The sequence below is a fragment of the Paroedura picta genome, chromosome 5 (assembly GCF_049243985.1).
Source record: "Paroedura picta isolate Pp20150507F chromosome 5, Ppicta_v3.0, whole genome shotgun sequence".
NCBI lineage: Eukaryota > Metazoa > Chordata > Lepidosauria > Squamata > Gekkonidae > Paroedura > Paroedura picta.
Genome location: NC_135373.1, coordinates 21767361 through 21777304, shown reverse-complemented (window position 1 = coordinate 21777304; position 9944 = coordinate 21767361). Strand labels below are relative to the sequence as shown.

The 9944-nt window shown below is 54.6% G+C and overlaps 1 protein-coding gene across 2 annotated transcripts in view; it reads left to right on the top strand.

The window, feature by feature from the left end:
- The first annotated feature begins 3150 nt into the window (after positions 1–3150).
- Positions 3151–9944, top strand: part of LOC143837279 (igLON family member 5-like) — a 153556-nt gene continuing 146762 nt past the window's right edge. For both annotated transcript variants that reach the window (XM_077336909.1, XM_077336908.1), the window contains exon 1: positions 3151–3312. In XM_077336909.1, the coding sequence (XP_077193024.1) occupies positions 3261–3312 (52 nt within the window). In that variant the 5' untranslated portion in view covers positions 3151–3260. The remainder of the gene's footprint in view (positions 3313–9944) is intronic.

Here is a 9944-nt window from a genome sequence, read left to right as displayed (position 1 = left end):
CAGGGGGGCTCACCTGGTGAGTTTACAGCAGAGATGAAATACACACCAGGGGGGGAAGGTTGGGACCCTTGAATTGTTCTTCAATTGACTAAGAAAACTGCTCCCTCTGAGACTGGTTCAGATATGGGCTGAAACTAGGGTTGCCATCCTCCAGATGTCCCCTGGAGATTTCCTGCTATTACAATTGCTCTCTTGATGACCAAACTCAGTTCTTCTGGAACTTTGTACCTCTCAGAGGTCCCTACTGTCCCCCAAACCCACCTTCCCCAGGATCTACCCCCAAATCTCCAGGTGTTTCCCAGACCTGGCAACCCACAGGGGTATTGCTCGCTCCCCACTGCTTTCCACAGCCAGCCAGAGTGGTGTAATGGTTCAGAGTGATGGACTCTAATCTGGAGACCTCCTCCACATGTAGCCAGCTAGGTGACCTTGGGCTAGTCACAGTTCTTTTAGGATTGTTATTACACAGTTCTCTCAGAGCTCTCTCAGCCCCACCTTCCTCCCGGGTATCTGTTGTGGGGAGAGGAAGGGAAAGGAGTTTATAAGCTGCTTTGGGATTCCTTTGGGTAGTGAAAAGCAGGGTATAAAAAACCAGCTCTTCTTCACTGTGGAAAAGCATATTCCTATATTTTGTGTGCAAGCCAGAGAGCCAACTTCAGCTTGGCGGGAGATCATTTGAGGTCTGGACCCCTCCGCGATCTGATTCGGGCCCTTCCCCAGCCACTATTGATCAGTTTTAAAACTTGTGCCTGAATTTCCCGGCATCGCTTCTAGTTTGCTTAGGGTCAAATTAGACATCCCAGTGGGAGTTCTGTGAACAGACCTCCTGTGGTTTTTTTGAAAATTGTGAATTGTGGCTCTGTGTGTTTGCATGCTTGAGGGGGGAAGGGGAGTAATTGAATCAGGCAACAAGGGTAACAGTGATGGGGAAGGAATAGGGTTGCCACCTCCAGGTTGGGAAACGCCTGGAGATTCGAGGGAAGGACAGTGCTGGGGAGGAGAGGGACCTCGGCTGGATACAGTGTCCTGGAGTCCCCCCCTCCAAAGCAGCCATCTTCTCCAGGGGAACTGATCTCTGTCATCTGGAGATTAGTTGTAATTCCAGGAGATCTCCAGGACCCATCTGGAGGCTGGAAACCAGGGGGGGGTAACCCTTTCCTCTCAAGCTCATTTTATTATTTAATCCCCCCCCCTCAAATGTCCAGTACCAAATAGATACCTTGTTTTGGCACCGTTAAGATGGACAACGTTTAATTCTGGGCATATGTTTTCTTGTGTCTCCCGCAGCCTTTAGCAGCCGTGTGGGGTGCCAGCATTCAAAATGGCCAAGGGCGGGCCCAGGGTTGCCAACTCTGGGTTAGGAATTTCTGGCGATTTAGGGATGGAGCCAGGGGAGGGCGGGGCTGAGGGAGGGGATGTGATGCCATGCTGGCCACCCCCCAAAGCAGCCATTTTCTCCAGGGGAACGGATCTCTGAAGTATGGAGGTCCGGTATAATTGTGGGAGAGCTCTAGGCTCCACCAGGGGGTTGGCAACCTCAAATCATACTGCTTGGCTTTGGGCATGGTGGGTATGCTCAAAGCACATGGGCAGAAAGGAATGTGACATGTTTCTCAAGCAGAATTTTTAATGGTGTGTGGGGGGGGAGGGTTCCAGGAGTCAAATAAAGGCAGAGATTTGAAGAGGGATTCCATGGATCAAGCGATCCACCACTTCAGCCGTGGTTAAACTGAGGAATCCAGTTCCCTGGGACATCATCCCCCCCCCCCCCCCCCCGTCCTCCAATCCTGTCTAGCTCTGGCTGTGGCTAGCTTGTGAACTATTATTTTTTTAATTTTGACTTTCCTCCAGGGAGCTCAGTTCCGCCTCGTTTCCCTGGAGGAAAGGGCTGCTTTGATTCCCCAATGGAGTCTCAGAATGGCTCCCAGCCTCGTCTCCATTTTAATCCTCACAACACCCCTGTGAGGTAGGGCAGGCTGAGAGTCCGCAACTGGCCCACGGTCACCCAGCCAGCCCTCATCCATGGACTCTGACCTGGGTCTCCGAGGTCCTTCCATTGTCCCAGCGCCCACTGGGAAGTGTAATGGGAAGGGATCAAGAGAAGGAAAGATTTGGAGGCAGCGTGTCATTTGAAAGATGGACCTTTGCAGGGCGGATTCCTTGACTCGGCCTCAACGTTTGGAAGGGTGGGGGAAATAAATGAGGGGGTGGGCCTGAACGGCAGATTTCCCCATGATTTTCCAGACAGAGCGTGTTCCCCTCCCCGAGATCATACAGACCAGCTAGGATTTGGGGAGGGGGTCTCGCGCAGCAGCCCAGAGAGGCGGCTCTTGCCCTGCCTTTCACCCAGCAGCCGTGCCCTTGAGCATGTGCAGAGAGCCCCCTTCTCTGCACGTGCAGAGAGCGGCTGCAGGGGGGGGCAAGGGTGAGGGATTGGAGGTCCAAATCCAAAAATGGGGGGGGCTCCTAAAAAGGGGAGGGGGAAAGAAAATGTGCTGCGTGGGGGGGGGGGGGGGTTAGCTTTGCAAAGTAGCCCGGGGGGGAGAGAAGAGGGGAGGCTTTGGAGTTGGGGACGGGATGGGGGGTGGGGGGGAGGAATTGCCTCCACTCCTCCCTCCCTGGTCTCCTAGCAGAGGATCGTGGGGGTGGGGGCGAGGTAAGGCGGGGGGGGGGGGCAGGGAAGGCGAGAGCTTCGCCGGGATCTCTCTGGGCTTCCCTGATCATGTGCCCGGGCGGGAGGGGAGGGGTGGGGGGGTCTACCTCCTCTCCCCCCCCTCCTTCCCCAGCATCGCTGCAGTAACAAAGAACCCCTCATAAATCAGAGTCCCCCCCTCCTCCCCCGGCCCCTCCCCCGGCCTCCTCTCCTCCCCCCGCATTGGCCGGGCTCCCCCTGCCTGCTTTGCATAGCCGCGCCCCTCCCCGTCCACCCCGGCCCCCGATTGGCCCCGGCGGGCGCCTCCCTCCCCCTCAGCCCGGCCGTCCGTCAGCGGCGACCGCCCCCTCCCCCGCCGCCCCCCCTTCCCCGTCCTCGCCCCCCCCCCCTCCTGAGATGCAGCAGGGCTGGCGGGCTGGCGGCGAGAGGCAGGCCGGCAAGCAGGCAAGCAGGCAGGCAGGCAGGCGGCAGCTCCCTCCCGCCCGCCCTCCCTCTCCTCCTCCTCCTCCTCCTCCTCCTCCAGCACCACCGCGCGCCCCGCGTCTCTCCCGCGCCCCTGCCTCGCTTGCTCCTCTCGTCCGGCCGCGGCGCCCAGGCAGAGCGAGCCATGCAGGGCGTCGAGCTGCTCTCCCGCCTCGCCGCGATGTTCCTCTCGCAAGGTACCGCAGTCCGGGCCCGGGGGCTGGGGCTGGGGGCGCGGGCGGCATACCCAATGCCTACCTTGGAGGGGGGGCGCACGATGCGGGGAGACCCTGCCGCGTGGGGGCACGCCTTGGCCGGGGCAGCCCCCGCTGGGACGCGGCTCCGCTGGGGCTGGGGGGGGGGGTCTACCTCTTTGGATTTCCGCTTCACTGCGGGGGGGGGGGGTGTATGGAGGGGGTCCCGAATCTTGACAGGTGCCCCCCCTCCCGTGGACCCAACCCCGCAGGGGACCCAACCCCGCAGGGACGCACCATTCCGGTGTCACGGGCGCCCCCACCTTCTCCTCCTCCTCCTCCTCCCGCGACGAAGTGTCACAACAACTGCAGGCGTGCGGTGGGGATGCGAAACGGAATGCGGCCGTCGGGCGGGCTCGGGCTCCCTTGGGAGGGGGGGGGAGAGGGATGCCCTCCTGCCTCTGCCCCCAACTGGCCTCGGGGCGCGCTCCGGTGCCTGCCACGGGGTGGTGGCGGGGGGTGGGGGGTGGGTGGGGAGAGGCGCCTCGGAGCAAGCCGGGCGCAGATCTGCAGAGGGGATGGGGGCGCCGTGGAGGAACACTGGGCGCACTGTCTGGCGCTGGAGGGGAACGGGAGGGCGATGCGCGCGTGTGTGTTTGTCTGTGTGTGTGTGTGTGTGTGTGAGTGCACGGTGGCGTTTGGAGAGGCGAAGGGCCGATCAATGAAAGGTTTGTGTGGACGGCCGTGGCTGGCCAGACGTCCCTTCCTTGTGTGGGGAGAAATAGGGGTGGGTGGGGGTTGTGTAATATTGGAGGAATGGGGTGGGGGTGGGGGGGGCTGGCAGAAGGTGACAGAGGTGACGCTGGGTAATGGTGGCAGCGAAGACGAGCAGAATATTTATGGACTGGAAGCGCCCAAGGTGAGACGGTGCCGGAGAGAGAGGCAGGAGGACCAAGCCGGAGAGTCCCCTTTGGGAAGGGGGATCTGTGGCTCTCCCCAGGCTTGCCTGGGACTCAGTGGGACTTCTTTCCAAGGAAAACGTGCTCGGTGAGGTTGAAGTGGGTGGGGTGCAAACCTTTCCCCCTCCTCCCTCTCGCTGACCCACCAGTAAAAGCTTTTGAGGGGTGTGTGAGTTTAGGGGGTAGGGGGAGCCTGTGGGAAGTTCTGGGGCTCACCGCCAGAGCTTCTGAGTGGGATGGAGCTGGCCCCATCGGGAGTGGCATTGTGGGAATGAACATGACGTGACAATTGTGCTGGTTTTGGAGCACATGTCATTCTTGGCCTTCTCCGGCTGGCTGCTGGTCTTGACAGGGGAGGGAGTGGGGATGGCCGTGTGGATCAGCAACCGGGGCAGAGGTGACAGTGCGGACCGCCGGGGCTGCTTCTGGTGTCTTGAATTGGGCTCATGTGTGGTTGACGTTTCGGGTGGCCCCGATCGGCTGTTGGCTTAAAAAAACGACTGGGTCAGATGGCTGAGGAGTCCGGCGTTTTGTTTCCCGACAGTGGCTAGCGAGATAGACTTCAAATCCCACAACCACCTTCTCCTGTTTGCCTCCACCATTCAGAGGTAGACTGCCTCTGAGCATGGAGGCTCCGGGTGGCTGGTGCTGAGTCGCTGATGTTAATTACGCCTTGTACAAAGGAGTGTTTTCGTTTATGTCTCTGAAAGCTGCTACCAAACAAATTACTCGAGTGACCCTAAGCTCCACGGCTATCAAGAAGGGGAGAAGAATTTCTCTCCCTCTTCTATTCTCTTCAGATACTCAGGTTCTGGCCAGGCAGGAGGTGTGGGATATTAATGGTGACAACTTCCATGCGGGAGATTGCCACAGTGTCATCTAGTGTCTGCAACTATGTTGTTATTTTGTGGTTCTTCCTGCTCCGCGGGTAATGTCTACAAAGGCCGGACTGCTTCTTTTCATGTGGCCAGCCGAGACTCCTGCAGTACCTGCATGTTTATCACACCAGAAGCTGTTCTGGCCTAGAACCCACATCCCCAGTTGCGGGCCTGAAAGCTCCGACAGCTACAGAAACGTCGGGACTTGTACTGCAGGATTCCTGGCCTGCTTGGACGTCGTGCCACATCCAGCTTCTGCAAACAGAATTTCTGGAGTGTGATTTGACCTGAAAAGCAGTCACGGAGGGCTCCGTGCAGAGCTGTGGTTCTGGGGAAGGAAGGGTTAACTCTTCCCTCTCCTCATGCCATTTTCCCCCAATTGAAAAAAAAGCACCCATTCCTAAGGACGGAGGCCCTTCTCTCTGTCTTTCCCTTTCCAGGACTTAAAACAGCGATTTCTAAGTGGTGAAACCAACAGTGGGCGAGTGGGGGGGGGGGATCAACGCAAGCACCCCTCTGTGCCCCCTGCAGCTGCTTTCTACAGCCCAGATCCACATCTGGAGTCTGAACGGTGGAGCTCCAAGCAGAGCAGTCTGGCTTCGCCAACTGACCTTCGAGGGTGGATGTCCTCATGGGCAGGGGTGTTGGGGTGGATCCTACCCCACTCAGGAAAGCTATTTGATTTATCAAACTAAACTCTATCCCAAGGGTGGCCGAAGTGTGGCTCTCTGGCTGTCCACGGACTACAATTCCCATAAGCCCCTGGTTTTTGCCCTGACCTGGGCAGCCTAGGAGCTAAGCGGGGCCATTCCTGGTTAGCCTTCCCGGTTAGGAATGCCAGAAGTAGCTGCCGTACAGAAACAAGCAATGGCCAATGATCTTTGTTAGGCCCTTGCCTTAAAAACCTGCTGGGGTTGCTGTAAGTCAACTTGGGCCTTGAAGGCAGACAGCAATGGACTGCCTTCCCTTTTTGGCTCGAGTCCCTCCCGTTTAAGAAGTCTTCCTCCAAATTGAATGACTCTTTTGTCGGAGGAAGTGCCAACTAGCCCATTATGCCGGTGGAAGGCTCCTTGGAGAGTGGTTGGATCCAGCCCGTAATCATTGGGATGAGCCAAAGCAGGCGAGGATGAGATTCCTTTTTATTTATTCCTCTGCATGATTTACAGACCCCCGTGGGCTCCAGGCAGGTTGCACGGAGAGGATGGGCCATTGGACGAACAACGTGAGGGTGATTTGGGGTGCAGGACCTGCCAGGAGCCTAAAAACCAGAGTGGAAGCAAAGTGTATATATTAGCCTTGGGATGAAATTAATTCAAAAGAAATTCTGTCTAAACATCCGGAAGAAGTTCCTGACAGTCAGCGTGGTTCCTCAGTGGAATAGGCTTCCTTGGGAGGTGGTGGGTTCTCCATCCTTGGAGATTTTTAAACAGAGGTTGGATAGCCATCTGACAGAGAGGCTGATTCTGTGAATGCTCAAGGGGGTGGCAGGTTACGGTGGCTGAGCGATAAGGTTGTGAGTGTCCTGCATAGTGCAGGGGGTTGGACTAGATCAGGGGTCATCAACCTGTGGTCCTCCAGATGTCCATGGACTACAATTCCCATGAGCCCCTGCCAGCGTTTGCTGGCAGGGGCTCATGGGAATTGTAGTCCATGGACATCTGGAGGACCACAGGTTGACGACCCCTGGACTAGATGACCCATGAGGTCCCTTCCAACTCTATTATTCTATGATTCTAAATAATGGAACAAATTCCATAACGGGACCCAGTTCCAGCCACCATGCACCATCAAAGAGACTTCCGCCCCTCGTGTTTGGCCCGAGTAGCTTTGTAAATCAGTTAGTACTCTGGAGTTCTGTTGCCTGTGTAGGAAAAACCCTCTCGAATCATGCCGTTTTGTGTCGTGCATGGACACAGGCGCCAGGAGAGCTGCGGAGGGGCGGGGGAGCCGTCCTGAGCTGTCCTGTAAGGTGGGGGCCACAACAGAGAAGGCATTTGAAGGGGCAGTTATCGATTTGGCCTATTTTTTGGGTTGACACCTGCAGAAGACCTTGCCCCAATGTCTTGCTGAGCAACAGCCAGATTGGCACTCAGCCATAGTCCTTTGGCACCGAAAGAACAGTGCCAGCCTCCATCTGGATGTGCCATCTTTTTTCTTCCAGTGCTGGAACCCCGTTTCTGAAACGCGCATGCACCGACTGTGCACTCTTTCAGACACCCCGTTTCCTCTTTGAAGAAAAATGTCTTGAGCTTTCAATGGTTAATTCTCAGCTTTTGGGTTTGTTCCTTGCTGCTTGAGTGCAGCCCTGTTGTGTGGGTTTCAGTTTTGATGTACTTGGGTTGTGGGTGTGTGGGTGTGTGTGTTTTAAAAGCTTCCTTTTCTTTACAAAATTTGTTTTGGGTGTGGAAAAAAGCAGGAAGTACAGAGCTTGAACGGAAAAAAAAACAACAGGGAAGGTAATCCTAAACAGAGTTACACCCTTCTGAATTCATGGATATCAGTGGATTTCGAAGGGTGTTCAGGATGGCACCATGAGAGATCAGACGGCAGCTAAAGGGTAAGAAGGCATCTAAAAGTCAGACTGTAAATCCATCTAGCCCAGCTGCCAGTTTGGAGACTGCCCCCTTTGGATCATCGAATCATAGAGTTGGAAGGGACCTGCAGGGTCATCTAGTCCAACCCCCTGCAGAATGCAAGAAATTCACAACTGCCTGCCCATCACAGTGACCCCAATTGCATGGCCAGATGATGCCTCCCCCCGGAAACCAGAATCTAGTCTGGCCTGGAAGGAATTTGCCTCCCGGCCCCAAAGTAGTGATGGGCATTTCCCTGGGCATGCAAGAAAGGGCCACAAGAGCCAAGCACTGACACAATCCCTTCTTCCCATCTACTCACAATTTGCCTAAGCTCACAGAATCAGCAGTCTAAAGTCACTTCATTTGTCTGCTTGTTTACTTCATGTCTACCTCTGCCTTTCTCCGCAATAGGGACCCAAAGTAGCTTACCTCATTCTCCATTTTAGATTCACAGGAATCCTGTGAGGTAAATTAGGCTGAGGGAATGTGAATGGTCCAAAGGCACGTGTAGTAGAGGGGGGATTTGAACCCAGATCCTCACACAACGCTTTAAGCATTGCCCCAAACTGGCTTTCTTTCATAGCCCCTCGGGGCGGGGTGAGGGGAGTATTTTGTTGACACCAACCATGGCCGTTATCATGGCACCTTTAGACTTCTGTCATGCGCATGGGGTAATGCACTTTCAGGGCACTTTAGCTGTCATTTGAGACCAAATTTTCCAGAAAACCCAATAGCAAATTATTATTGTTATATTGCTTATTTAATTTATATGCCACTCTTCCATACTGGCTCAGGGCAGTGGACATCAATGAAATAACAAGCAAATAAATTACTTAACATTAAGTTCCAGGAAGTGAGGGTTGCTAGCAACCCTGCTCCCTCCTCTCCCCCACTCCTCCTTAAGATGTTCAGATAACTGAGATTTGAGGCTTTGTTTTTTCCGCCGTGGTCGATTCATTTTGTGTGTGTATCTTTTTGCGGTTGATTGATTTGTATGTGTTTCTTTTCTGGGATTTTAATTGGGGAGTTTTAGGGGATTTTTACCCAGTTGTTGTAAGCCATCCGGGAGTGGCGGGGCATAAATCGAATTAACAATAACAATAACAACAGTACGAATAAGAACAACAACAACAACAACAGTAAAAACCATTCAAAATTACCTCTCATAATTGAATCTCCAGTCAGCAGCGTCATCGGTGTAGTCACAAATATGTAGAAACATATTTGATATTCTCCAGGGGTGTTTTGCTAAAGTGATTGCTAAAGTGCCTTGAAAGTACATTATCCAGTGGGCACTTTCAAGGCACTTTGGCAGTTGTTTGGAACAGGAAAATCCAGTTGCAAACTGTTGATAAGTCCAGAGAAAGTGCATTGTCCACAGTTCACTTCCAACACACTTTACCAGTCGTTTTTCATAGGAAAATCGAGTTGCAAAGAAATGCTAAAGTGCATCTAAAGTACCTTGTCCGACATGTATGGAAGCTGCCCGGCTAGGGTTTTCTCCTCTGCCTGGCAGCCGCTCTCCAGGGTCTCAGGCTGAGAAAGGTCTTTCCTCACACCTGCTGCCCGAGAGCTTTGACTACAGATGTCAGGCATCGAGCCTGAGGACCATCTGGATGCAAGGCAGGTGTTCTGCCACCGCTATGATCACCGTTATGGCGATGACACCTTGGGTAGGGTTGAGATCATTTGCACAGAAACGATTAGCGGGAAATCCTGAAGGATGAAAGCTGGTTGGTGTCTGGGTGCGGGAGGCAAGCCGGCACTTGTGTGTGCCGCGCATAAAGCTTCTTTCTACGGTGTCAGACCATGGGGCTATTGAAGCCACTTATGGTCTCTCTGCAAACTCTCAGCAGCTCTCCAGGATCTCAGGCAGAGTTTTCCCCCATCATTTACTACCTGATTCCTTCAAGTGGAGATGCTGGGGATTGAATTTGGGACCTTCTGCTGAGGATGCTGGGGATTGAATTGGGGAACCCCTGCTGGGGATTGAATTTGGGACCTCCTGCTGGGGATGCTGGGGATTGAATTTGGGACCTTCTGCTGGGCATGCTGGGGATTGAATTTGGGACCTCCTGCTGGGGATTGAACTTGAGACCTCCTGCTGGGGATTGAACTTGGGACCTTCTGCTGGGCATGCTGGGGATTGAACTTGGCACCTTCTGCTTTATGGCCAAGCCACAGCCCCTCCCAGATGATGTTGGTAGTCCTGCTGGTTGGTG